Source organism: Vombatus ursinus, unplaced genomic scaffold (assembly GCF_900497805.2).
Source record: "Vombatus ursinus unplaced genomic scaffold, bare-nosed wombat genome assembly UNPS02014779.1, whole genome shotgun sequence".
Taxonomy (NCBI): domain Eukaryota; kingdom Metazoa; phylum Chordata; class Mammalia; order Diprotodontia; family Vombatidae; genus Vombatus; species Vombatus ursinus.
This window is the reverse complement of record NW_020954557.1, coordinates 43719581-43747333: the sequence shown is the minus strand read 5'-3', so window position 1 is coordinate 43747333 and position 27753 is coordinate 43719581. Positions and strand designations below refer to the sequence as shown.

The 27753-nt window shown below is 39.0% G+C and overlaps 1 protein-coding gene across 8 annotated transcripts in view; it reads left to right on the top strand.

Moving 5' to 3' along the window:
* The window catches only part of RAPGEF4 (Rap guanine nucleotide exchange factor 4), a 256826-nt gene that overhangs the window by 125360 nt on the left and 103713 nt on the right, over positions 1-27753 (top strand). For 5 of the 8 annotated variants that reach the window (XM_027866117.1, XM_027866124.1, XM_027866116.1 and 2 more), the window contains 4 exons: positions 13163-13216; positions 13549-13655; positions 17390-17511; positions 18976-19159. In XM_027866117.1, the coding sequence (XP_027721918.1) occupies positions 13163-13216; positions 13549-13655; positions 17390-17511; positions 18976-19159 (467 nt within the window). The remainder of the gene's footprint in view (positions 1-13162; positions 13217-13548; positions 13656-17389; positions 17512-18975; positions 19160-27753) is intronic. The other 3 variants (XM_027866121.1, XM_027866119.1, XM_027866123.1) reach the window with 1 other exon arrangement.

Below are 27753 nucleotides of genomic sequence, written 5' to 3'. Positions count from 1 at the left end.
ATATGATTTGTTTGTATAAAACCACAGGTGTGAGAGTATAATTCTGTGCCCAATTAGGCACCTGTATTTATGGAATAGCATGGGTAACTTGCTCAGATGCTTTCTCTGAAACCTTATAACTTAAATGCAACTTTAATGTTGTGTTTTGGCACGTTAGCCCATTGTATGAAAACATGGGTTGAAACAGGTAGGAATTAATGAGCTCCTGAGCAAAAGCATTAACTCCTTTGAGATACTAGGTTAATACATAACATGGTGGGAAAGATCATTGGCTTAATGTATCATACTAACTAGAGAAAGTTGATATTTCTCTAGAAAGTGAACCATGCCTCATTGGTTGAACAATTATAGTATGGTAGGTGGTGGAAAGCTCTCCTAGCCTGTAGACAATCAAAAACAAAAGGTTAGAATTGAGATTAGGGCCTACTAGAGGTATTTTCCCTCAGGTAATCATGGACAGACAATCTTTTGAAAGAAGGTTGTATAATGCATGATATTTTATAGAACATATTATTCTTGATATAATCAGAAGAACTCAAACAGCAAATTCAAATTCTGAAAAAGTAGGGGTTAGAGAAGAAAATTATGGCATTGTTGATTCTCTGAGGAACATTGTGTCCAGACTGAAAATCCTGCTTGGGCAAGGATTACTCTGGTAACTTCCTCCATAGGTCTGATTCATGGATTCTAAGCAGTTTTTAGATCTGTGGATTTAATCAGACTAAGTTCTGGAATGTAGAGAGATTCCTAGAATATCAGCCCACCTTTTTCTAGTAAAAAGTTTTCTTTTATGAAGGAACATAGGTGAATGAAAGCAAAGTTACAAGGTGAGGTTTTTGCCAATATCTGGAGCTGGAGTGGGAAATCTGAAAACCCTCAGCTTAATTTCATATGATCCAGTAGGACAGGTAACAAGAGATTGTCCCATTGATGCCTGTCATTGCAAAAATGCAGCATATATATTTAATGCTTTTGAGGTGATACTGTGAAAAACTAAGGAGGCCATTTTTCCCCTGTAAAACAAAATATTAAATTCCTCTGTTGAAATTTTTTTTAAATTCAAAAATGAATTATTTCAAATATTTAGGCAGAAATTTCAAATATTTACCACAATAAATTTTTATTATGGAAAACTTTTTAAAATCCACAGGACATCCAAAAAGAGCAGTATTACTAAGTAAGCTAGATTTTTGCCTTGAAGAACTGATGAATAATGAGATTACTTTTATATCTCCCTATTCTCAACCTTCCTGTCTTGCCAGAATATAAAATTTTAAGTATATTTTTATTATCTATAATATCCATCAGATAATTTTACTTTTTATTATCTTAATATTTGTTTATAGCTTTTTATTGATGTCTTTTGTTTTAACACCACATTTATTTCTGAATATATACTTTGCTTCCCAAGGCAGCTAGTTCTCTCATAAGAAAGATCATAATTTTTTTAACAATTTAGAAAAATCATCTAGCTCATCTTTTACATCTGACAATACTGTATATATGATTTTCTACCCCTAAAGCTCCCCACCTCTACAATGAAGAAAGGAGGACACCATTTTCTTAATTCTTCTATGGGGCCAAGCTTGGTTGTTGAAATAGCATTCCATTTTATTTTATTTTTCTTTCTGCTTACACTGTTTTAGACATTGTGTGTATTTTGTGTGTGTGTGTGTGTGTGTGTGTGTGTGTGTGTGTGTATTTTCTGGTTCTGCTGATAACACTCTGTATTAGTTCCTATAAGCCTTCCCATTTTTGTTGGTCCTTATGACACAATAGCATTACATTGCATTCATGTGCCACAATTTACTAAGCCATTCCTCAATTGAGGGACATCTACAATGTGTCTTGTTCTTTGCTACTACAAAAAAAAAAAGCAGTATTACTGCTCCAAATATTTATTCTAGATGGGACCCTTCCTTCTGTCTTTGATGTCTTTGAAATGTATGTTTAGCAATAGTATCTCTGGATCAAAGGGTATGGACATTTCAGTCAAATTTTTTTTAGCATAATTCCAAATTATTTTCCATAATAAAACAATTTTGATCCCCACTAACAGTACATCAGTATTCCTGTCTCTACATATGCCCTCTAGCATTGACTAGTTCCATCTTTAGTAATCTTTATCAATGTTCTAGATGTGAGGTAAAACCTCAGAGTTGTTTTATTTTCATTTCTTTTATTATTAATAATTTGGAGCAATGTTTTATAAGGCTGTTAATAGTTTGCAGTGTTTCTTTTGAGAATTGTTTATTTATACCCTTTGACCATGTATACGGTACCAGTGGTATGCTGGGAAATGTTTAACAACTGGTTGTACAAAAATCATATGCATAACACATTTTAAAGCTTAATCTGTATTATTAACATTTCTTCCTTTACTTTATTCAGTCTAGACAATCACTAAAACAATAAAAATCAAGTCCTGGGGCAGCTAGGTGATGCAGTGGATAGAGCACCGGCCCTGAAGTCAGGAGGACCTGAGTTCAAATCCGGCCTCAAAGCAAACACTTGACAAGTACTAGCTGTGTGACCTTGGGCAAGTCACTTAACCCCGATTGCCTTACTTAAAAAAAAAATCAAGTCCTGCATTGTTATTCAGTAGTGTCTGACTCTTCTTAACCCTACGGACCATAGGATGCCGATACTGTCCAATAGAGTTTTCTTGGCAAAGATATTGGAGTGGTTTGCAATTTCCTTCTCTAGTGGATTAAGGCAAACATAGTTAAGTGACTTGCCCAGGGTCACACAGCTCATAAGAGTTTGAGGCCATATTTGAACTCAAGTCTTCCTGACTCCAGGCCCAGCACTCTACCCACTGAGTCACTTAGCTGCCTCATGAATTACAGTGTTTGCCAATTTCTGAGGTGTAAATGTTAACAATGAAAATTTAGCAATTGACTCTGGAGAGGCAGCATGAGCCAGCTTGTGCTTGTTCACCAAGGAGTGGTCCTATATATTTGTATTAATTCCTAATATATCTTGGATATTGTGCATATGTGTGAGGCAGTGTAGTGCAGTTAGAGTGCTGGATTTGGACCTAGATAGCTTGGATTCAAATACTGCCTGTATCACTTACTACCTTGGTGACCTTGGGCAAGTCATTTAACTTCTATGGACCTCAGTTTCTTCAAGTGTAAAATGAGGGGGTTGGACTAAATGATCTTTATTGTTTCTTCCTGCTCAAAAATCTATAATCTTATGATATCATGATGGCACCTTTATTTAAATCTGATTCAAAGATTTTTTTCCCATCAGCTTTCCTTCCCTAGTTGCGTTGCTTTTGCTTATATGAAAGTTTTTCAATTTCATATAATCAAAATGATGTGTATTCTCTTCTGTGATCTCTTCTATCCCTTGTTTGGTTAAGAATTCTCCCCTTTAACTATAGATATGAAAGCTACCACCATCTATTTTGTCCAGTTTTTTCTTTATCTCCTTAAAGGCAGATAAATAAAATGTCTCACACTTCTCTCTTAAATTAAGTTGACTTTTACTTAATGTAGCCATTGGTTGATTTTTTTCCATTCTATAGGACAGTGGTCCTCTATACAAAAAAGTCTCATCCTCTATGCATTCAAAACATTCCTAATCTGTCCTCAAGTTACCATCAGATCTTATCTCACTACTCTTCAATATGAAACCTCTATTCCTATAATGGAATTTTTTCATTCCTCTTTTTCCTTAATCTGGCAAATACACACTATACCCGTTACCATTCCTGTTCTCTTATTCATGCTGCCCCTCCCTTGCACCACTCACTTGCCCTGCCAAATAATCTTAATTCATCTTAGTGCCTATGGGAACCTTCTCAACCTTAAAGATCATAGGATCATAGCTTGAGAGTAGGGAGACACCATCAAAGGCCACATAATTTAAATCTCTTTTCCTCTAAGAAGCCCTCCTCAACTGTGCTGCTGAACAAAGATTTCTCCCTTTTTTGGTCTCTTAACACATTTTGATCCTAGATTATTTGTTTTGTATATCTCTTTCCAATTGTGTTATGTTTGACACAACACATAACATGTGCACACATTATTGTTAAGTGTTTTCAAGCCATGGATTGAAGCATATACTTTTATATCCCCTATAGCATCTAGTGCCATGTTGGGCTTTCATTCATTCATTCATTCAATAAGCTTTTATTAGACAATTAGTGTGTGCCTGGCACTATATTCGATACCAGAGACACAAAGACAAAAACAAAAACAGCACATGGTAAGTACTTAATAAATAGTAAATGACTTGAGCTTGTTTGTGAATTTTTATGCTTAATTGCCATTTTATGTCATAAATTGAGTGTCCCCATCTAGTTTATGCTCATGCTTCTAGGAGTAAAATGTTACTCTTTGTAGAGGGTATTTGTGTACATTTTCCTGTATGAAAAGAATTACCTCTTCAAAAAGTCTTAAATATGAGTTTGTTAAAGTTCCTCAGACCTCATTATTAATTAACTTGAAGAGTTACTTTGCATCTTACAGTATATCTAAATTCTTACTTTGCATTACAAGTATTTTTAAGCAATAGAAATGGCAAAAAAGGAATCTTTTTCTTTTATTATTTTTTCATTTCAGTGATAAAAAAAATCATAACGGAAATGTAGAACTCATCCTCTCTCCAAAAATAAGTGAACAAAAAACCAATTATAGGTGATCCTAAGAGAAGTTTTATTTGAGAAAGCCAAGAAAACCAAAGAGAAAACTCAATACCCTTGACTTTATTTGTCCTTCTTGACTGCCTTCAGGATCATAGTTTCATAACATAAATTTTTTGGTTCCTTTCATGCACAGGTAGGGAGGGAAGTCACATTTTTGTCCTTAGTGTGTTATGGGACATAGTCACTTTATTTAGGAAGGGATCAGTTCACTTGTAGGCTATGATACACTAGTAGAAAATAGAACCAGATAGAGAGATGCCCCCAGCACCACCCTATCTACCAACCATGCACACACAGTTTGAACTCCCATTTTCTTGCCCGATCTTCATCTCTGTTTTACTTTTTTTATCCATTTGATTCTCAAGTGAATTGCTGACTTGAACAACTTCTGAACATTTTCTGCCCCTGGCCCATATCTACTTCTTATTTGTTAGTATTTTGGAAGGAACATGAACTATTAAATTCATTGACCTAGAGAACTTGTAGACAGGTAGGTGGTACAGTGGATAGAGCCCTGGGTGTGGAGTCAGGAAGACTAGTCTTCCTGAGCTCAAATCTGGCCTCAGATACTTACTAGCTGTGTAATACTGGGCAAGTCACTTAACTCTGTTTGCCTCAGTTTCCTGACCTGTAAAATGAGCTGAAGAAGGAAATGGCAAACTACTCCAGAATCTTTGCCAAGAAAACCCCAAATGAATCATGAAAAACTTGGACATGACTGAAAATGACTAATGACAACAATAAAAAGGAACTCCTGGTGAGAAAACCCCTTTTCTGCAACTTACAATCTTAAAAAGTTGCTTGAGACAATGTATGATTAAGTTACTTTCCAGGGTCCAAGAATGTGTTTGAGACTAGATTAAAACTCAGGTCTCATTTTTTCCAAGACTAGCTAATCAATCAATAAGCATTTGTTATGCACTTATTGTGTGCAAGGCACTGTGCTAAGTTCTAGAGAAAGAAAAGAAGGGCAAAAATATAATCCTTGCCCTTGAGGAGCTCACATTCTGTTGGGGAAGACAACATACTAATAATTATGTATAGAAAATATCTTGTGGCAGCTAGGTGGCACAGTGGATAGAGCACTGGCCCTGGATTCAGGAGGACCTGAGTTCAAATCTGGCCTCAGACACAACACTTACTAGCTGTGTGACCCTGGGCAAGTCACTTGACCCCATTACCTAGCCAAAAAAAAAAAAAAAAGAAAGAAAGAAAAGAAAAGAAAAGAAAAAGAAAATATCTTTACTGTGTAAATGGAAGCTAATCTCAGAGGGAAGGCACTAGGGGGTGGGGAACAACATGAAAGGCCTCCTGTAGAAGATGGGATTTGATCTAAGTCTTGTAGGAAGACGGGGAATCTGGGGTCCAAAATAAAGTGGGAGAATATTTCAGGTATTGGGTACAGCCAGTGCAAAGACCCAGTCAGAAGAAGAAGCATTGTGTGGGAGGGGCAACAAGTGGCCAATGCAGCTGGATTGTTGAGTGTATGGAGGGAAATAAATCATAAGAAGACTGTACATGTCCCAGGTTGGGAAGGCCCTCAGATGTCAGGCAGAAGATTTCATATTTGATTCTGCAGGTAATAAGGAGCCACCAGGGTTTGTTGAGTAGGGTTGGTTGTGAAAGGGTCAGATCTGTGCTTTAGGAAAATCACTTTGATGGCTGAATGTGGGATGGACTGGAATGGAGAAAGACTAGAGGTAGAGTGATCAATTAGAAGGTTATTACAATAGTTTAGTGAAGAGGTGGTGAGGATGATGATAGGATAGTGGCTGAGTGAGTGGAAAGAAGGAAGATTACATGAGATCAGTTTTCAGTTTCCATCCTGCCTCAGATACTTACTAGCTAGGTGACTCTGGGCTTAACCTCTGTTTGCCTCAGTTTCCTCAACTGTAAAATGGAAATAATAGTAACACCTACCTTGTAGTGTTGCTGTGAGGATAAAATGAGATAATATTTGTAAAAAGCACTTGGCATAGTTCCTGTCACATAATAGTTCCCACAGAAATGCTTAGTTCCTTCCCTTCCTCTTCATTCCTATTGGATACACCATTCTACCTATTGATAGCTGGCCACTTGTCTTTAATAAAAATACCACTTGTTTCTAACCTCCTACCACTAGCTTCTTTACCAAAGTAGATGACTGTTTGTTGGCATGTTAGCCTACTCCTGCAATGTTCAGGGAAAGAGTACCCATTCTATTTCACTTCCTATTTTTCCTCACTTCTAGCCCATTAGCAATCACACATCAACTTTCATGCTGACAATTCTTGCCTCAATCTCTCTGATGATCTCCAATTGCCTTTCAGGCATCTCAAAATGGATGGCCAGTAGACATCTTAAACTCAATATGCCCAAAACAGATCTCATTATCTTTCCACCAAGTCCTCCCCTACTCCCACCTTCTCTATTACCATAGAAGGCAACACATTCCTCCCTGTCCCTCAGGTTCACAACCTAGGTGTCATCCTGGACTCCATGCTATCTCTCATCCTCCATATTCAAACTGTTCCCAAAGCCTGTCAATTTCACCTTTGCAACATCTCTTGAATTTGCCCTTCTCTCTTCTGATGCTGTTACCTGTCTAGTGCAGGCCCTCGTCACTTTATGCTTGGACCATTACAATAAGCTCCTGGCTCAGTCTCTGTCCATTCCAATCCATCCTCTAATAAGTCACATCAGATTTTTCCCTTCAATAAACTCCAGTGGCTCCCTGTTGCCTCTAGGAACAAGTACAATATGCTCTATTTGGCATTCAAAGCCCTTCATAACCTAACCCCCTTCTACCTTTCTGCCTGCCAGGTACTCTTTAATCCAATGACACTGGCCTCCTGGCTGTTCCATGAACAAGACACTCTCTAGAATCCCAGCATTCTCTCTAGCTGTCCCCCATGCCTGGAATGCTCTCCCCCCTCCGCTCTGACTACTGACCTCCCTGGCTTCCTTTAAGACCCAACTAAAATCCTACCTTCAACAAGAATGAATGCCAGTGCCTTTCCTCTGTTAATTATTTCCTATTTATCATATAGATAGCTTGCTTTGTATATGTTTGTTTACATCTTGTCTCCCCCATTAGATTGTAAATTCCTTGAGGGCAGGGACTACTTCTTGCCTCTTTTGGTATCCCCAGCACTTGTCACAATATCTGGCACATAGTAAACACTTATTAAATGTTTATCAATTGATTGATTGATGGAATAGGTAACAAGGAGTGGCATACATATGTGTACATATATGTATGTATATATGTATGTGTATATATATGTGTGTGTGTATATATACATATATACGTATATATGTGTATATATATATATATGTTGCAAAACTGGGACAGTCATGACAGTGAGATGGAAGGCAATAGTGGTGATTGGGTTGGAATATAAATGCATGCCACATCCTTCTTCTGTCCTTATATGACTTGAGCTCCCATATATTTTTCTCAGCAACTAAAAGAATATCCTGAATACATGTTATAATGATCAAAGGTCAGGAGACCTAGATTCTAGTTCCCTCTCTACTACTAACTCATAGTGTGAACTTGTCACTTCCCTCCTTCATAAAAAAAAGAGCGTTGCACTAGACGATAGCTAAGTTTCCTTTCATTTCTTATGTTCTGTGTCAGCATGGGATGCTGGAAAGATCACTGGACCTGCTAGTCAGAAAAACCTGGGCTCAAGTGCTGGCTTTGCCACTTACTAACTGTATAACCTTGGACAAGTCACTTGACCCCTCTTGAGCATCAGTTCGCTCAACTCTACAATGAAGAAAATAATGCGCTACCTAACTCACAGGGAAAGTAAAAGTGCTTTGTAAACTTTAAAGTATTTTATAGATGTGACCTATTTTTATTATGAATCCAAGTGCTTTGCTATTTCAAGTGACAAAAGAGGGTCAGGCTCAGACCAAGCTGGTGTATGGGCTTGATTTTGATGATGATGCATTTGTAAGATTAAGGCAAAAAATTGATAGGCCAGGAGGATTTCTGTGCAGTTCTGTGGAGAAGCCCAACAGATCATGCCCCACTGACAAGTGACCCTGAGAATAAAAGCTTAGAGTCAAAGGATGCTGAGACGGCTGCCTCCCAGCAGCTAGTCCAGGCTCCCATGCGGGCAATACTGGTGCCCAGGACTACCAAGCTTGAAAGTACACTTTGATGTTTTCTCTTTAAGAAACTATGATGCTATCAAAGGAATGAAGAACTTAACAGCATGTTGGAACTTACCTTTTAAACACCTGCTCTTGGGACTTTTTTGCTCTTTGGAGTTTCCAGAAACTGTAGGTACATGCCAACACAACAAACTAACTTTATAGTGTAGGTTATTTGCATTATTATACAAAAGCTACACATTCTACAAATAATCCAGACAGGACTTTCCCTGCATTTGGTTGTTTGGTCAGTCAACTGGCATTTATAAAGCACTTACTATGTGCCCAGTGAGTGCCGAAGATATGAAGAAAGGTAAAAATAGTCCCTGTGCTCAGGAAGCTCAAATTCTAATGAAGACAACATGTAAAAAAAAACTATATACATTCAAGATATATAAAGAGGAAATGGAAAGTGATCTCAGAGGGAAGGCACTAGTCAGTTGGGGGAGGGACATTGAGAAAGGCCTCCCCTACAAAGTCTGATTTCAACTGAGTCTAGAAAGAAGCCAGGAAGTGATGGCCAAGGTAGAATTGGGGGAAGACATAGTAGGTGCTTAATAAATGCTTGTTGATTTGTTGAGTGACTGATTCATTGATTCATTACTGGGTGAAGTGGGATGCTAACACCTTTGATCCTCTGAGGTGAGCTTTCCCCAATTGTTCCCTGCTCTTAACCTTCAGCAATATTTCCAGAAGCAGTGTCTTGGAGTTTCTGCCTATGGGGGGGCCTCCTGGGATCTCTGTCCTGGGGTATCTGTGAGGTTCCTCCTCTGCTCCCCTCCCAAATTTGCCATTGGTGCCAGAATTCCTAGTTATGACTCTTATAGCTGGCTACAGCTTCTTTATACTCCTGAAAAAAACGAACCAAGAATTAAAACATTCTGGTAACCTCACTGGTCATATTCAAAATGCCCAGCTGCCCTTTAAAGAAGAAGAAAACATTTCTAACTTATACTGTTGTTGCTTATGTGCATGTTGACATGTTTTAATTCCACAGTCTCTGTTTTGGACTCTTCAGGCATGCCGCTATCCAACAATAAGAACACCATAGTAATATCTTTAAATATGGAGGGCAAAAGGAAGTCTAATTCTTGAAGTTCTTAGCACTGGGAGGAAGGGTCAGCATGGAGGAGATTTGTAAAGACTGACTTTGGCCATTGACGTGCTAAGGATAGGAAGCTATAGTTACCTGATACAAGTTATTTATTTATTACTTTTCAAAAAGGCAGCAGTTATTCTTGCCCGGAGACGTTTAAGGACAAAGGAGTTACTTAGCATTGATGGGCCTAATTAGGACTTTCCACACTGTTACATTTTCACTTGAATGTCCCACGGACACCTCAAACTCAACATGTTCAAAACTGAACTCTTCATCTTGCCTCCCAAACTTGTCCTTCCTCCAATCTTTCCAGTTGTTCTCTATTATCACTTGGATTAATACCAAGACCTCTCTTTGGCATTTAAAACCCTTCACAGCCTGGTTCCAATCTCCCTTTCCAGCTTTATTATAAATTATTCTTAATATATTCTTTGCCATTTTGGCCTTCTTGTTCTCTTCACCCATTCCATTCCATCTCCTCTTTCCTATCTCCATGCCTTTGTACCAGCTACCTCTCATGCTTGGAATGTACTTCTTATCTCTACATCTTGGAGTAGCTAGTTTCTTTAAAAACTTAGCTCCAGCATCACCTTCTTTTCTACATGAAGCCTTCCAGATCTTTCCTGCTCCCATCCTCTTCCCCCCCAGGTACCTTATTTTTTATGTAAATGCATGTGCTATCTCCCCTGATAAGCTCTCCAAGAGTTAAGATTGTTTCACTTCTACCTTCTCCACTACCTAACACACTATCTGGCACCTCGTAGATGCTTGTAAGTTGATTGATTAATTCCCTGTCAACCAGGCTTCCATGTCCCTCATGTTCAATCAGTTACCAAACCCTGCTTGTTCTATCTTGGCATTATCTCTCCTATTAATAATCTTTATTCCACTCCCCCTGCAACCACCCTACTTCAGACCCTTATTTCTGGGGCAGTCAGATTATACAATGGATAATAATGCACTGGCCTTAGAACTAGGAGAACCTGAGTTCAAATCCAGCCCTTTACTAGCTGGGTGACTCTGGGCAAGTCACTTAACCCCAATTGCCTCACCAAAAACAACAACAACAAACTGAAAAAACAGACCCTTACTTTCTCTTATTAAATTATTTTAATAGTCTGTTAATTCATCTATCTTTCTCCAATCTCTCTCCTCTCCAATCCATGCTTCACACTGATACCAAAAAAGAGTTTCCAAATGAATAGACGTAGTCAAGTCAGTCCCCTGCTCTGAAGCCCTCATTGACTTCCACCCCAGGTTTTACTTCATTGTCTATTGAACAAAATTTTAGAAACTCTGTAGCTAGCATTCAAGACCCTCCACAATCTAGTTGCAATCTAGTTACTTTTCTCATACTTTCCTTCATGCACATCACGCTCTGGGCAAACAGGACAGTCTGTCTTCTAATTCTAATCTTGTCTTCCACTTGCATATGTTTGCATACGTCTGGAATTGACACTGTACTCTCCCACCTGCATCTACATTTCCAGCTCTAAAAAATCTTTGTCCTTCAATGTCTCGTTCAGGTGCTACCTTCTCCATGAAACGTTCACTGATCTCTCTAGCCAGAAACCACTCCTTCCTCCTTGAATCTTTCAAGCCACACTGATAAATCTGTCCCTTAACATTTTCTAATGTGTGGATGGAATACTACTAACCTTTGACGTAGGAAGACCCAAGTTAAAATCCTGCCTTAGACAGTTAACAGTTGTGTGACCCTGGACACATTTAATCTTTCTCAGACTTAGTTTTCTCATCTGTAAAATGAGGCTAATAATATTACCTACCTCATAATGTTGTTGTGAGGATAAAATAGGATAGTATGTAAAGTACTGGCTATTGTTATTATGGTATTTTTATGTGTGTATGTGTCTTATCTCCTCTACTAGAGATAGTAAGTACTAGACTGTAAGCTCCTTGAGGGCAGATACTGTGTTATTTTTCTTTTTTTATATTCTAAACTCTTGCCTACTTAAAACAAAGCTTTACAACTAGTGGTCACTTGATGTTTTTTGAGTTGAATTTTTTGAACAGCTGACTTTCAGAACACAGGTTATACAAGGGCATGTTAACACGGTGATGAAATTTTTAAAATAAATAAGCTGAGTGGGAATTCAGTCACTTCAAATAAACCTTTGACCTTCATCCCTGTTTTCTCCCTATATTCCTCATTTCCCTTCCCCTTGATCTTACTAATGCTGGATCAGCATACACAAAATTTACTGGTGTATATGTATATGGAAAGCTACCCCTGATGCATTTATAACTCATCATGACCTTTATTCCCCTCCACTGGTAATATATTTCTCTTGTTAGGCCTAGGAGAAAGGCTTACCAATTCATTTTCATTTGAATGATTTCCAATTGTGCAGAGAGGGCTTTGCTGTAAGAAATAATTTTTTGAATGCAGCTTAATTGCTAGTGTTTCATTTCTTTCTGGAAGGGGCAGACACAGGACTGAGCTGATGGGTCTTGATGGACCTTTGACTGACTATACTTTGCTCTTCTTTGATCAGATGGCAGAGGGTAGTGAAATGAGCTCTGTTGTAAGAATCAAAAGACCTGGGTTCTAATCTCAGCCCTCACTTAACCTCTGAGAGACTCAGTTTTTTTCAACTGTAAAATAGTAATAATACTATCTATTCCAGATATCTCACAGGGTTCTTGTGAGGATGAACTGAGATAAAAAATGTTTAGAAAATTGTATCATGTGTATTTGAGGTGTTATGATTATAAAAGCTGTTTCAGTGGGTTCTAGGAATTTGAGGACTCATATCCCTTGAGAAACTTCATAAGAATTCCCTGTTTCTAGAAATTTGAATTTCTGGAAAGAGAAGGAAATTGCTTTTCCTCCCTAAATCCATCGATATTTATTTCCTTGGGGCTTGGCATTTTAATCTATTTTTATGTTTATCTTGTTTTTCTTTTTATTCTACTTTGATGTTTGCCACGTTCTGAGTGGGCATTCATTGCCATTACTTTAAACGTACCAACATCCAATCATTCTTGTTTGTTTGGTTTTCCATGTTTTATATAATTTCTATTTAAATCTTGGCAAATAAAATAGTCTAATTTTGCCCTTTGAATGCCCACAGCATGCATGTTTCCCAGGCAGGAATTATCTCAGACTGTTATTTTTTTTTTAATCTTATTAAACTCTTTAGTTTTAGTGAAATTGCTGTTTCTTGCTGTCTCCCAGCCCACAATTATTTTTAATTAACTTTTTAAAAATTTCTTTTGCTTGACATTTTATTTTTCAGACACCCCTCATAGAACCTCACGTTCCTCTTCGTCCTGCTAAAACCATTACCCAGGTAATGGAATGTAGGTGGGTTGTGTAGCTAAAAGGTCTAAGATTTAAAGTAAACATTAGTGAGGTAGTCTGTATGTCAAAGACTATGTGAGGAAAACATCAATGTACTTGCTAAAGATGTTTGGTGTGTATCTAGGGCTTCTCTCTCATATATATTTATTATTATGTGCTGTCCAGATGGACACTGTAAGTATATGGGTGGCTTTCACTTGATAGAAAGCCAAGAGATCAGATTTGAAAGCAACTTTTGAATTTGTTCAATTTGCTGCTCTTCTTTAATCCCCTTTTCTCTCTCCCATTTTTCATCCTTCCACCCACTTAATTAAAATCTAGGTTCCTTCAGAGAAGATCCTCAGGGCTGGGAAAATTTTACGAAATGCTATCCTTTCCAGAGCACCTCACATGATAAGAGATCGAAAATACCATCTAAAGACTTACAGGTATGTGAATTGCCTCTGAAGATCCAGTAAAGTCTGTGACTGCTATTGCTGTGGTAGCCTCTCACAATGAATATCTTTCTGAATGCCCACATATCTTTAAGGCAAAACTCTAGGACAGGGCAACCAGGGCTTTATCCCAGTGCACTAGATTTATAGGTCAATGACAGCACTTCCAGTCAGCAGCATACTGGGGCTAGTGCCTTTCTCATTGCCCTCCCCCTGCTTCCGGTCACATACACCCTTTCCATGGCTGCAGTAGAGGCTTGTCCCTGAGTTTCTGTCTTTCCCTATCATCTCTCATATTAAGGTTGCCTTTCATGATCTTTGTCTCAAGTATAATTTTTCGTGCTCATTCTGGGCAGTAAAAACAAACAAATACCTACCTTTTTATAGCTCTTCATAAGGCTGCTTAAGCTCTGCTTAAGGGGCAGCTAGGACGTATAGTGGATAGAGAGCTGGGCTTGGAGTCAGGAAGACACATCTTCCTGAGTTCAAATCTGACCTCAGATATTTATTAGCTATGTGACCCTGGGAAAGTCACTTAACCCATTTTGCCTCAGTTTCCTCATCTGTAGAATGAACTGGAGAAGAAAATGGCAAACCACTCTAGTATCTCTGCCAAGAAAACCCCAAATGGAGTCACATAGAGTTGGACGTGACCGAACAACAACAAGGCTGCCCAACACTAATTCTTGAGCTGATTTACTTTGAAATTGATTCTGTTGTGCTAAAAACTAAGCATTTAAGACTGGATAAGTTGGACTAGTGAAAGAATTACCTATTAATGCCCATTAATGCAATTAGCCTTCCCAAGAATCCCTCTCTGGATCTGAACTGCTTTCAAGTTTGTAGTGCTGAGGGTTTCTATACAAATTCATAAAACTATATAGGCCGCTAGGACTGGAAAGGACCATAGAGAATGTCTTAAACAACCTTAAACATTGTAAACAAAGATGATATACCTGGGAGCTAGAGAAGCTTGGTGATTCTCTAAAGGTCATGCTACTAGTTAGTGGTAAATACAGTTCTAACTGCCAGCCTAGAATTCTTTTCCCTAGTTCTAACTGGTTATTTGCATAACCCTCTCCTGGGACTTTATCATAGATAAATCAAAAGCCCTGGTGGGATCTTGAAACTGACCCATCCCCCTTAGGGAATGTAGTCCAGGGAAATCAGTGAACCTCTTTTGGGCCTGCACATTTTCTAGTCACATCTAGGCAATAGTCAGTAAACATTTATTAAGCACCTACTATTTGGTATTCATTGTGTTAAGTACTGGGGATAAAAAAACAAAAATAGAAAGACAGTTTCTGCCTTCAAGGAGCTTATAATCTAATAGCAGGGAAAAAAATACACAAAAGGAAGCTGAAAAGCAAGGTGGTGGGGCTGTGAAGAGCATGATGGAGAAGCTAGAGATGTACCAGAGTATTGCTGCTGGGTGAGAAATCAGATGTCCTGAAGCTAGCTCCCTGGCAGTTTTAGAATTCATGGCTCCACCCTTCAATATGACAGGCAGAAGGTAGTGATAAGGTGGAATGCCAAGGCTAATGGGATCTTGAAGGATGATGAGATTTTTCCAATAATGAGCTTCCTGGAGCATAGTGAAGAAGTCAGAGCTGTCCCATGCCAATGCAACACATCTCATTCCCAAGGGTGACTTCCAAACATTCTTGAGGCTTGCTTGAGATACTTCAGTACAGATAGACAGTGGTCCAACCATAGTAGCTAGGCATCCAAGTGCTCTCTGATTATCTCTTTTATTCTAATGTCCACTGGGATGATCAGTAGGACCAACATTCATTTTGGTTTCTCTTGGCCACTGATGGCAGAAAAGCCTCTGGAGTTCCCAGTAGCCCCACAAGTGATCCCTGCATTTCTTACCAATATTGGTGCAGGAAGCTGGGGAGCTGGCCCATTTGTACTTCCTATTTATGAGAGAGGGATATTCTAGTAATTAATGAGTAAATAAATGGTACAGAAGCTGTTTGGAGCTCTTCTGATGAAAGGCACTGTAAAAGTGGCAATCCTCATTACACAGAACTTTTTTTTTCAAAGTGATTTGCATCATCTCTAATTACTTGTTTCTCCCAACACCCCCCTGTGAGGAAGACAAGTACTATTACTTGAAAACATAAAGTGCTGCATAATTTTACTTGTACAACATCTTTCATCTGAGCAGCTCACGGGGCTTTGCAAACCTTCGCTCTTTCATCCTAGGTTCTTCCCAGGTGAAGTAAATCAGCACTTTGGCTGCTTCCATTTTACCTAGAACTTTACTAGGACTCGTCCAAGTATCTGGTTCCTCCCAGATTAGCTTAGCAATTAGCCTACCAGATAATAGTGCTTCTTTGGCTGTCCTTAAGTTTCAGAACAGAGCAGGATCTTCATATTGTTTCCCTCAGCCTGTGCTATTATTTCCAGGGCTTTCTCATAATTGCCTTGAGTTGGGGATGGGAGTCTGGTTAGTGAGAGTTTCAGAAACTGAGATTCATCACACTGAACTTATCCATCCTAGTAATTTAAAGTGATAGAGTGAAGAGAAGGAAGGACTTCCCTTTACTAACTTATTTTAAGCTGATTTCTCCTTATTTCTACTTATCAGGCCTACTTAATATTCCCCATAGGCAACATTCAATTGCTTACCTCTATGTCTTTGCGTAGATTGTCCAACAGGCCTGTGCCTGGAATGATCTGTCAATTTCTCAGTCAGTAAGCATTTATTAAGCACCTGCTATGTGCCAGACACCATACCAAGCACTGAAGATTAAACGGAGAGAGAGAGGGAGAGAGAAAAGACAGTCCTGGCCCTCAAGGAACTCAAAATCTAATGGGATCTGCCTTCTTTCCATTGTCTCTTAGAATCTCTACCCCCGCTTTGAGGCTCAGATCAAGGATCGTCTCCTACACGAAGCCTTTCTTGATCCCTGCCCAGTGTTAATTCTCTCTACTTCTTTGTATTTTGTATGTGTATGTGGGATGTCCCAAAAGTCTTAGTGAATTTTAAGCTATTAAAGCTTATTATTAAATTATTTTTAAATATTATTAAAGTTATCAAAGGTTAAAACTGCACTAAGACTTTGGAGCTTTGTGTATATCTGTGTGCATATATGTATATGCATACACATATACATGATACACATACATATATGTATATATCCACATATCCATTTTAAGTTTATGCTCTAAATACATATACGTGTATGCATATAGTATATGTCTCTCCATATATGTACTTATATCTATACACGTGTACTTAAAAAATGAGTATATTATATATTTGTGTGTATTTTGTACATGTTTATGTATTTGTATACATGTGTGTATACACACTTCTATATACTTAATGTTGGTTTGTCTGTATAACTGCTATTTTCCTCTAATAGAAGATAAACTTGAGCACAAGCGTTAGTATGCTTTTCTCTCTATTCCTAGTTCTTAGCATAATACCAAGTACATTGGGGTACAGGGTAGTGAAGGTGTCTAGACCCATGATTTTATTGCTGTAGGCTCCTCCTAGTAAATAAAGTCCCTCTACCAATGCAGTTCAGCGACTGTTTTGCCCTGGGTCAAAAAGACAATACATGTAGTGGCTAACCTTGAACCTAAGTCTTTCTAATTCTGAGACCAGTTTTATGTCCACCAGACCATGCTACCTCTTCCCTTGTACACAGTAGCTGCCTAATAAATGTTTGGTGAATGGTATTTAATTGATGCATTCATTTGCCTCCCCCTAGGCAATGCTGTGTGGGAACAGAATTGGTCGACTGGATGATACAACAAACTCCATGTGTTCATTCCCGGGCACAGGCGGTGGGCATGTGGCAAGTTCTCTTAGAAGAAGGTGTTCTCAATCATGGTAAAATTAAAACTGAGTTACTGGAAAATCCACAATATATCCTACATTGCCGATCAGAGTTTATATAGATCTCCCAAATGGGAAGGGAAAAAAAAGAATTATGATCCTATTAGGGACCCAGCAGAACTAACATCTTCTTTTAGGAATACAAGTTCAGTCACTGGATAATATTGATTGCTGAGTTCCATCATTATCCCTTCCTAACTCAGGAGAATAAATGAAAGGAAAATGAAACTGTAACCCAAGGGCATCAGTTCCAGTTATGTTTATTAGTTTGTATTCATGGTCCATTGATAGTGTGATTATGTTGTGAGCGTTGTACAGCTATCCTGATGTAGGACCAACTGAAGAGCATGAAATGTGCTGTTGGGCTGATGACATAAAAGTAGGTAATGAATTTTAAAACTGCCTTTTAAATGCAGCATTGTGTAAGAGAATCCATTTGTGGACCTACTGTATGACCTCATTGAAAATCATAAACCTTTTGTCAAAGCAACACATTCTACCCAGGGCTCCTATGCCCATGTGATCAATTTTCAAGGATGATGGGCATTTGGTGACTGGGGGAGGGGTGGTACTGCTGTGAGGTAGTGAGATTTGTGCTAAGAAATTTTCAATAAACTGATCAAACATTGAGTAAGCCCATTCAGAAACACCAAAGTGCCTGGGGATGATTTGTAAACCTAATCTTTATTATCCAACAGTGCTGGGGCACTATCAGGCAGGGTCTGAAATATGCTTGATGTGTAAGTGATGAAGTCTCTTGGGCTTACTCTCAAACAAGATCCAAATCTTTTGTTGGTCTTCAAGGCAGAAAGAATTCCCCTCCCTGCCTTTTCTCAGAGCTTAAACTGAGGGAATTCTTCCATAGGGGCCTTCTAGGAATGTGACCTACTTTGTAATTTTTACTTGAAAATATTTATACAAATGTAAAACGCATCAGGAAGAGAAATTAAGAAAAATAATCTACTCTGGAGGAAGTACTTGAAAAATTACAGATCATAGTTTAGTATGCTTTAAATAGAGTGATTCCTGACAGGACAATTGTACCTTTTACTACTTTTTGTATACCCAAAGGAGACTCAGTTCTTATTGGACAAACTGGTCAGCACCATCAGAGCTCAGCTACCAGTCATTCTTTTGCTTTACAGAATTTGGCAAGTGTTCCTAAAGGGAATTTTAGGGAAATCCCTTGAGAGAGGTGTGTCAGAGTAGGATGGAGATGGTCCTCATGACTGCACATAGGAGGTAATGCATTCCAGCTGCAAAACACTGGGCAAGGCAGACATGAGAAGGGTGTATCAGCCTCATCATTTAGCTGCCATTTGGTTCTGCTTGCTTGGGACGTTTTGTTTGTTTTTATTGAATTGCAACAGCCACCCAGTGTGTCCCTGCAGAGAGCAGCCAGGATCTGTGAGTCAGGTGTGTAACGGGAGATATCCCGCTTTTCCATGTTGCCCTTAGTGGACCAGGAACACCATTTCCAAGATAAATATTTGTTTTACCGATTTCTGGATGACGAGCACGAAGATGCCCCTTTGCCAACGGAGGAAGAAAAGAAGGAATGTGATGAGGAGCTGCAGGACACCATGCTGCTGCTGTCACAGATGGGACCTGATGCACATATGAGGATGATCCTCCGGAAACCGTGAGTGAGAAAATTAGAATTGACCCATTTTAGACTGTTATCTAAGCAGCCTGGGGGTGGGGGCCTCACAAAGGTTTACTGAGTGGGAGGAAGTGTTTAGTTCCAAAGCCCTGCCCTGGGCACAGAACAAAGGAACATTCATGGGGTTTACACTAATCTGCTTGTCCTAAACCAGGCACCTTCAGTTCACTTCTGACTTAGTTGAAATTATAGAGAGTCTCGCTAGCTAGTTTGTGTGCTGAGTACCCAGGTCCCATTACCTTTGACCATTCCTGGTCTAGTGTATCTGTGGGCTGTCCATGACTGTCCCAGTGCCAAGCTATAACCAATCCTTTCCTTGTTAATGCTACCAGACTGAGCTAAATCAGAATATAATTGGTCATCTGCATTCAGTCACTAAAAAGGACAATACCATGATTTATTTCTTCTCTGCCCTATTGACTCTATCACCAGCCCCATTTCTTGCTCCTTCCATCCATTCCAGACAATCCAACCTAATCTTCATCAGCTATCTATCAGGGTTTGGTTTGGGTTTTGGTCCAGTTCTGTGATTTCACCAATGTAAGGAAATTCATTTCTACTCGAGAGGATCTGGCAACTGCTCAGCAATTGAGTCATAGAAAGTTGATAAGGGGCCCTGAGAGGTTAACAGGCTTGCCCAGTCACACCATCCGTTTATGTAAGAGGAAGGACAGAAAACACAGGTAGTCAGTCCTGAGTTCTTAGGCCAACCTCTCTTTCCACTGTGCATTCCAGTCAGTCTGGCTGGATTAGATTAATCTAAGATTAATTCATTCTTTAAGTCAATGGGCACGTATTTTATTGAGAAACCCCATCCCAGTAATATCTCCCATTTCCATAGCTCTTTACAACTTTGACAAAACACATTCTTGATGCCTGCCTCCCAACAGAAGTGTGAAAGATCCAAGTGGCAGGATGAGAAAGACATTTGCATACACGCTCATGTGTGGATTTGTTTTGCTTGACTATGCTTATTTATTATAGGATTTCAGTTTTCTTTTCATGGAGGGGTGGAATTAGGGAGGAAGAGTGGAATTAGCAATAGAACTGGCAAAAAAAAGAGACAGAAAGAGAGAGAGAGAGAGAGAGAGAGAGAGAGAGAAGAAAGAAAAAGGGGGCATTGAGGCATTTTTAAAAGAGAATTGAAGGAACTTCAACAGGAAACACAGACAAGTAGCACAGCTTTGAAGTTAACATTGAAGTTTTATATATATTTGAAAAAGCAAGCCCTCTGTAACACAAATTCACATATAATCTTTTCCTCTTATTTTTTATATGGAAATGTTCTTTTTTTTGGTGTTTGTTAAATTCAGAATAAATAACAATTACATATTTAAAACTATCTTTTTTTGACAACAATTCTGTGAAGCAATTAGAATGAGTACTATCCATCTCATTTTATAAGTGAGGAAGCTGAGGCCCAGAGATATGAGGTGACTTGCCTTGTTTCCGAAGGGCTACAAAATAGGGAGACACTGTTTTATAACAGAAAGAGCACTGAATTTGGAACACAAAGACCTGTGTTCCCATCTAGACTCTGCTACTTACTTCCTGTGTAACCTTGAGTAAATCATTTGGTATGCCTGGACCTCATCTGCAAAATGAAAGGTTTGGACTAGTTCATCTTAGAGATCTGTAACAGCTCTAAATCATTTCACTGACAGCAATGACATTCAAATCCAGATTGACTTGATTCCAAGTCTAACACTCATCCCACTACACCATCATACCTCTATCAGTCCAGTCACTTAAAAAACATCTACTATGTGATGGGCACTGTGCTGGGAATACAAAGAAAGGTAAAAAAAAAAAAAACATTTCCTGCCCTCAGGGACCTCACAGTCTACTGGAGGAGGTAACATGCAAACATAGGTACATACGAGTTATATACAGGATAAACTGGAAATGACCAACAGGAGAAAGGGACTGGAATTAAGGGGGAATCAGGAAAGGCTTCTTATAGAAGGTGGGGTTTTAGCTGGGACTTGAAGGAAGCCAGGAAAGCGAAGAGACAGAAATGAGGTGGGAGAACATTACAGGTATGAGGGACAGCCACAGAAAATGTCTGGAGTGAGGAGGAAAGCAAGGAGGCCAGTCTGGAGTGAGGAGTGAGGAGGCCAGTGTCACTGGATCACAAGTATGTGGAATGTTGGGGGTGGGGGGCAGGGAGTATTTGTATGTAAGGTGTAAGAAGACTGGAGAGGTAAGGGGTGGGACAGATTATGAAGGGCTTTGAAAACCAGAGGATTATATATCTGATCCTGTAAGCAACAGAGAGCCACTAGAGTTTACCAAGTAGGAGGGTGACATGGTCAGACCTGAGCTTTAGAAAGATTACTTTGACAACAGAGTGGAGGATGGATTAGAGTCTCTATATGAGAAACACCAGGATAGGCATAGGGGAAGATATAAAGGAAATAAAAGACTTTCTGTGAAGCCTTCCTTGATCCTTCCAGCTAGAAGTGATCTTCGAATCTTTCAGGTGCCTCTGTTTGACATCTCCTAATTACTTAATCATTTTCTAATTCTTCATTACAGTTATTTGTGTACATGTTTCTTAAGGGTAGGGAGGTGTAATTTTTCTTTTCACCTTTCTATCCTCAGTGCTTTGCACAAAGTAGGCACTCAATAAATTTTTGTTGAATTAATTAAGCTGTGTTCTACTTAGGGATGATTTCGCAAATTGTTCTGAAGCTATCCACATACAGGCAGATGTTTTCCTGCTAGAAGTGAAATCATCTCTCCACCCTAAAACTAGTGCCAACCAGATGCAGAAGTTGTCACTGAATCACTAGTCTGGCCTACAATTATTATTGGTGTGTCCCAGACGAGGCTACTGAACTGTATTCTTCATATATTCCTTGGGCTCAATCCAAGAGTGATCTATCCCTCAGACCAACTGTCACAATGTTGTCTTTATGAGACTCCTCATTTCCATCCTTCCAATTAATCATACCCACAACTACCAAAAGATTATCTATTTACCAAAAGATACAGCATAAAGAACTGGCCTGCATCAGGGGGACCTAGTCTCCAGTCTTTTCTCTGACACATATAGGATATGTGACTGCAGGCCAGTAATGCAAGTGAACCTCTGTGACTCTAAGTTACTTAGTAGAGCTGATTTGCATTTCCTCATTGGGAATTCCCTACATGGAGGGCATCATAGGTCTGATCCTTTCCGTACATAGATACACACATGTATGTGTGTGTATCTATGTATGTATATATGTATATGTTTGTGTTTGTATATATGTGTGACTATATATATGTGTGTGTATGTGTGTGCATGTGCATGTGCATGTGCATGTGTATGTTTATCCCACTATATCTTCTATTAGAACTTTTCATAAGCTCCAACTCATCCTCCAAATTAGTGATGTCAAATTCAGATAGAAACAGATCCCTGAAGCTGTGTGTTGAGTTGGAAAACCACAAATCAACATTATCTGTGTTATATTATATTTTCATTTATTTTGTTAAACATTTCTCAATTACATTTTAATTTGATTCTAGACACACTGGGGAGTTTTATGGGCTACTTGGGGGTTGCTTAAGCCTGTGAGCCTTAAGTTTGGTACTTCTGCTCTAAATCATCTTTATTTCCCTTCCCATGAACTCCAAAGGGCCCTCTTTCACTTGTTGCTACCACATAACTCCAAAAAATTAAGTAAATTAATCCTCTTTTCTTCATCCTTCTTCCAACTCTGTCTTTTCTTGTCTGGACTGCCTTGCACATCTGAGATGTTTTGCTTTCCTTCTATCATATTGCTATAACTAAAACTCACCTGGGTTTTTTCTTTCATAAAGGCCTTCCTAATCACTTACCAAGCCAGAGTTGTGAAAACTTCATGATGATCAAAAGCACTATGATTTTGTTTCAGTATGGGTATTTTTTCCACCAATACAAATGACAGTCTCATACCTCAGTAGGTGGTTTCATGAGTTGCCAGGTTCCCTTTGCCCCTAAATTTAATCCCTGGTCATCAGCCCTCTGGTGTTGAGCTTCTCTAAACATAGTTTGGTCTTCATATGAAAGTGTGTTGCTGAGCCCATCCTCAAAGTCATTCCAGCTTGGCAGAACTTTCCACTCTTATGCATAACCTTCCAAGCCAAGTTAACAAGCATCTATAAAGCACTTACCATGTGCCAGGCACTGTGTTAAGTGCTGAGGATACAAAGAAAGGCAACCAACAGTCTTTACTCTGAAAAAGCTCACAGCCTAATGCAAAAGGCAAAATGTAAACAATTATGTATAAGCAAATATGTATATATATATGTGTGTGTGCATACATGTATATTGATATACATGTATATTTGTATGCATGTATATTTGCACAAACACATGTGTGTATATGCATATATATATGTAAAATCCAAGATTACCTTCACAGCATGAAGAAGCATGAAAGTAGAATGTTATTAGAAGCCGTAACCGGGGTGGGGCTACTGGAGCTTTGTTCCAGCATGAGAAATTACCCAATAGTGAAAAATTTACCTGAGGGTGGAAAAAATGTAAAGGGTTGCTGAAAAGAGCCTGTATTCTTCTATGGAAGAAGGCAAGAGTGAGACTTTATAAAGTGGTGGTGTGGTAGAACCAGGGCCTAGTGGAGCTATGGTGATACAGAGCTGGTGACAAGGTACTTAGAGAAGAAGAAAGAGTACACACCTGTGGGGGCATATCTTGACTGTTTCCCTAGGTTACTTGGGTAAGGGCTAAGACTGGTATGACTAAGGCTCTAAGCCGTGCTAGGATTTGAAAAGAAGGCTCAGTCCTGGCCTGGTGATCTATTCCCCTAAGTTCAGACAGTGAGAGGCCCTTCAGGTGCTCTTTCACAGCACAACTTGTCACCCAGGGAGAGAGAACAGCCCAGAGACCATAGGTAGAATTCCCCTCCTCCTTCCTTTCCATGACTAGCCTTTATAGGTTATGAATGTGCATACATGTATGTGCATGCAGGTGCATGTGTGTATGCATGTGTGCATGTGTGCATGTGCACATGTGTTATCTGTTCAGGAAAAGGGGGTTAGAAGGATGCATAGGGAAAGGGAGATAGTACCTTAATACTTGCCAGAAAACTGTGCCTTCCTGTGTCCCTATATACTTCTCTTTGCTTGAAAGCCTTGTCTTTTCCTCAGTGTTCTAACTTTTCCTCAAGTATGGGAGTTGCGCAGAGGGATTAGGTTAAAAATTCATTAGGCTGCCCCATGAAAAGAGAGGGGGGCCATGCCAAAGGTCCTGCTCCTGTAGGGGTCAAGAGTTATGTCCCTTTAGGGAGAGGGAAATGTTTCCTAGGCCTTGCAGCTTGCTTCAGCCTCCTAGCAAAGTCTACCCTAGAAGAAAGGGGTTAGTGTTACTTTAAGTAGGGCAAGGCAGAAAACAGAAACAACCTCTGAACATAGTTTATCTAGCTCTTGGACAACAGAAAAGCAGTTCTGTACTGGACCCATACTCTGGCTTTCCTGGCTAGTCCTTCCAGATCTTACACTCCACTGGTATATACTTTGAGACTCTAAGGATACCTCTGTATCTCCAATGACACAGAAGTAGAACCTTCACTATCATTAGTGAAGGATAATTTGCAATCCAAATATAATCCCCAAACTCTATTGTATCCAATTGTTTCAACCTCTGGCTCAAATATTCCTTCTTAGAAGTAGTTAAATTAGAGGGTCTGACTTCTAATGTTTTTATTTCCCTTGTACAGTGTCAGGTAAAGGTAATGAGCAACAAAATGGTCATATCGGCTCACTAGAGGTTCCCAAACCTCTGATTCTGTAGAAGGAATGGACATTAGTTACAGCAGTCTCTTTACTGATTTCTGTCATACAACATACATACTGATTCCCATCATCGTATCATATACTCATGATGTACCATTTGCCTAGAAGGTTTTCCTCCCACCAGTTTCAACCTCTCCATCTTTAAAGGCTCAAGAAAAGTGCTAACTCTGCCTTCAAACCTTTATCAACTATTCCAACCCCCTCTGATCGATCTCTCTCTCTCTCTCTTTCTCTCTTTCTTTCTCTCTTTCTCTCTCTCTTTCTCTCTTTCTTTCTCTCTCTCTCTCTCCATATATCATATAAATTTCTACACGTATATATACATATATATTTATATATATATGTACACACACATATATGTGTGTATATATATATATATATATATATAGGTATTCACACACACACATATAAAAAATTTGCATACTTCTGTATCTGGGGCAGCTAAATGCCATAATGGATAAAGTACTGGGCCTGGAGCCTGGAAGACATATCTTTGGGTTCAAATGTGGCCTCAGATACTATCTGTGTGACCCTGAGCAAGTCACTTAACCCTGTTTACCTCAGTTTCCTCATTGTAAAATGAGCTGGAGAAGGAAATGGCAAACCACTCCAGTATCTTTGCCAAGAAAACCTTAAATGCGGTCAATAAGAGTCAGACACAGTTGAAATGACTGAACAACAACAATAACATCTATCTATCTACTATCTACGTTTTTCATTGCTAGAGGTTGTCTGGTATAATTATAGAGACTTAGTGTCACATGTCTCAGAATGCTGCAGCTCAAAGGAACCTTAAAGATCATCAACGCCAATCCCAGTTTCAGATAAGTAAACTTAGGCCAATAGAAGTGAAGGGAATCCCCAGATCTCACAGGTGGGGTTAAAACCCATTTCTTCTGAATCCAATGAGCTCTTTCACCATGTCATGCATCCTCCTTTTAACCCTCTGAAGTGAACCTCTTTGAATTTAGCTAGGCTAGTTCTCAGACAAATAGACCCAATGTAGGCTGATATTTGAAGTCTTTGTCTACTCAGTAGAACTTAACAGAGTTTGTGCTACATTGTCACAGCATTAATAATCGCATGACCTACAGTTACCTCACCAGCCCAATGTGGCATAAAAGCATTAGTATCTTTAAGTAAACTCATTGATCCTCAGAGGAATTTAATGTCCTTTCTCTAACCTCATGTAGAGAGATAGATTATGAGCTAGGACTGACCCTTGGTCGGTACCAATCTGTTGTGTTTAGTCAATGTAACAAAAAACCCTTGGATGCAACAAATGTAAGCTAATAGAATATACTGATCATCATGATTTTTTCATATATCTCTTAGGCTTATTACCCATTGCAACCTATCATTCTTCAGAGATAATTTCACTCGAGAGCTTTGACTCCAGTTTGATTGTTGCCAATCAAAATCCAGATTTCACCAATTTTTTAAGGTTCTGAGTGTTTTGGAGGGTGGGGGACAATTTGTGAATGTTCCATGTCCACATTCCATATACAACAATGAAAGCAATAGATTTGTGCTGGCTGTTATAACTTTGGTTCAGCAGTTTCAGTTTTATCTATTGGCACGATGGCCCCAAGGAAGCTGAAAGTGACCAATAAAGAGAATGATAAAGCCGTATCTTTTAAGTACCTAAGACTTCAATCTATATATTCAGATACTTATTGCCATGCAATCAAACTGGTTGTTGAATCAAACAAAATTATCCTAAAAAAAAACCCAGACAACTTTTGATTATTAGAAAGAATAAGGATTTCTAATTTATTTGTTTATTTATTCCTAATTTATTTCCTTTAAGGGGAATGAAAACTGGTCAAATTCAGCTAGAAGCATCAACAATCTTATCATTACTTTCCCTGGGTAAGCCACACTGAGTGTTTCACTGCTGACCCTGAAAACATAGGACATCTTCAAAGGTCTTGGCAAGAGCAACCATTCTGTTGTCCAGCCGCTGAGGAATAACAAGATAGCAGATACATTGACTCTATGACCTGGGAAGGACCCTCCAATTTTTCAACCCAGCACAGCTGCATTTTACAATAGTCACCACTGCCAGAGAGGTTGCAGAACTCTGATAATTACTAGGAGAGAAATAACACAATATTCTTTGATGAGAAGATTACTTTGAGAATTTGATTGTATAATGAAGATGTTGCTTTGAAAGGTACTTCCTATTGTTCTGAATCTGAGACTCACTAGCAAGAAAAAAAAGTGTCACTTGTTTTGACAGGCTACTTAGAAAAATTCTCTGTTTATTACATTAACTGCAGCGTTTTATCTGTCAAACTATGAAAGAATGTCCTATAGTTTAAAAAACAGAATAGAGCTTCAAGGGATTTTTTTTTGGCATGCTCGTGTTGCTATTGGTATTAGGGAAAAAAAACATACATTTTGAATGTGAAATTAGCTTTTTGTGCCATGGCAGGCAGAGTGGTTCACAATGCCCCATTTCGCAGGTGCAGACCTGGAGGGTGGGTGAGGGCAAACGCTGGAGAACGATGACAGTTTGATCATGCAGCTGTTACAGCCCTGAGACAGAGGAATCATCCTAAAAATGGGCTTTTGAATTTTATAGTTTTTATTTTCCATTATTTACGGGCTGTGGGAGGTTACCTTATACAAAATTGATGCAAACAAGGATCCTTTTCCAAGAAACTTATTTGGTGGTTGTTGTTTTTTTTTTAATCACATTGGGCAAAAGACATGGGTAGAGTGGGAATAAATGAATATGTGGGGTGACAACATATTCAGAGTCAGAAGTAGGAGACCAGCTGGAA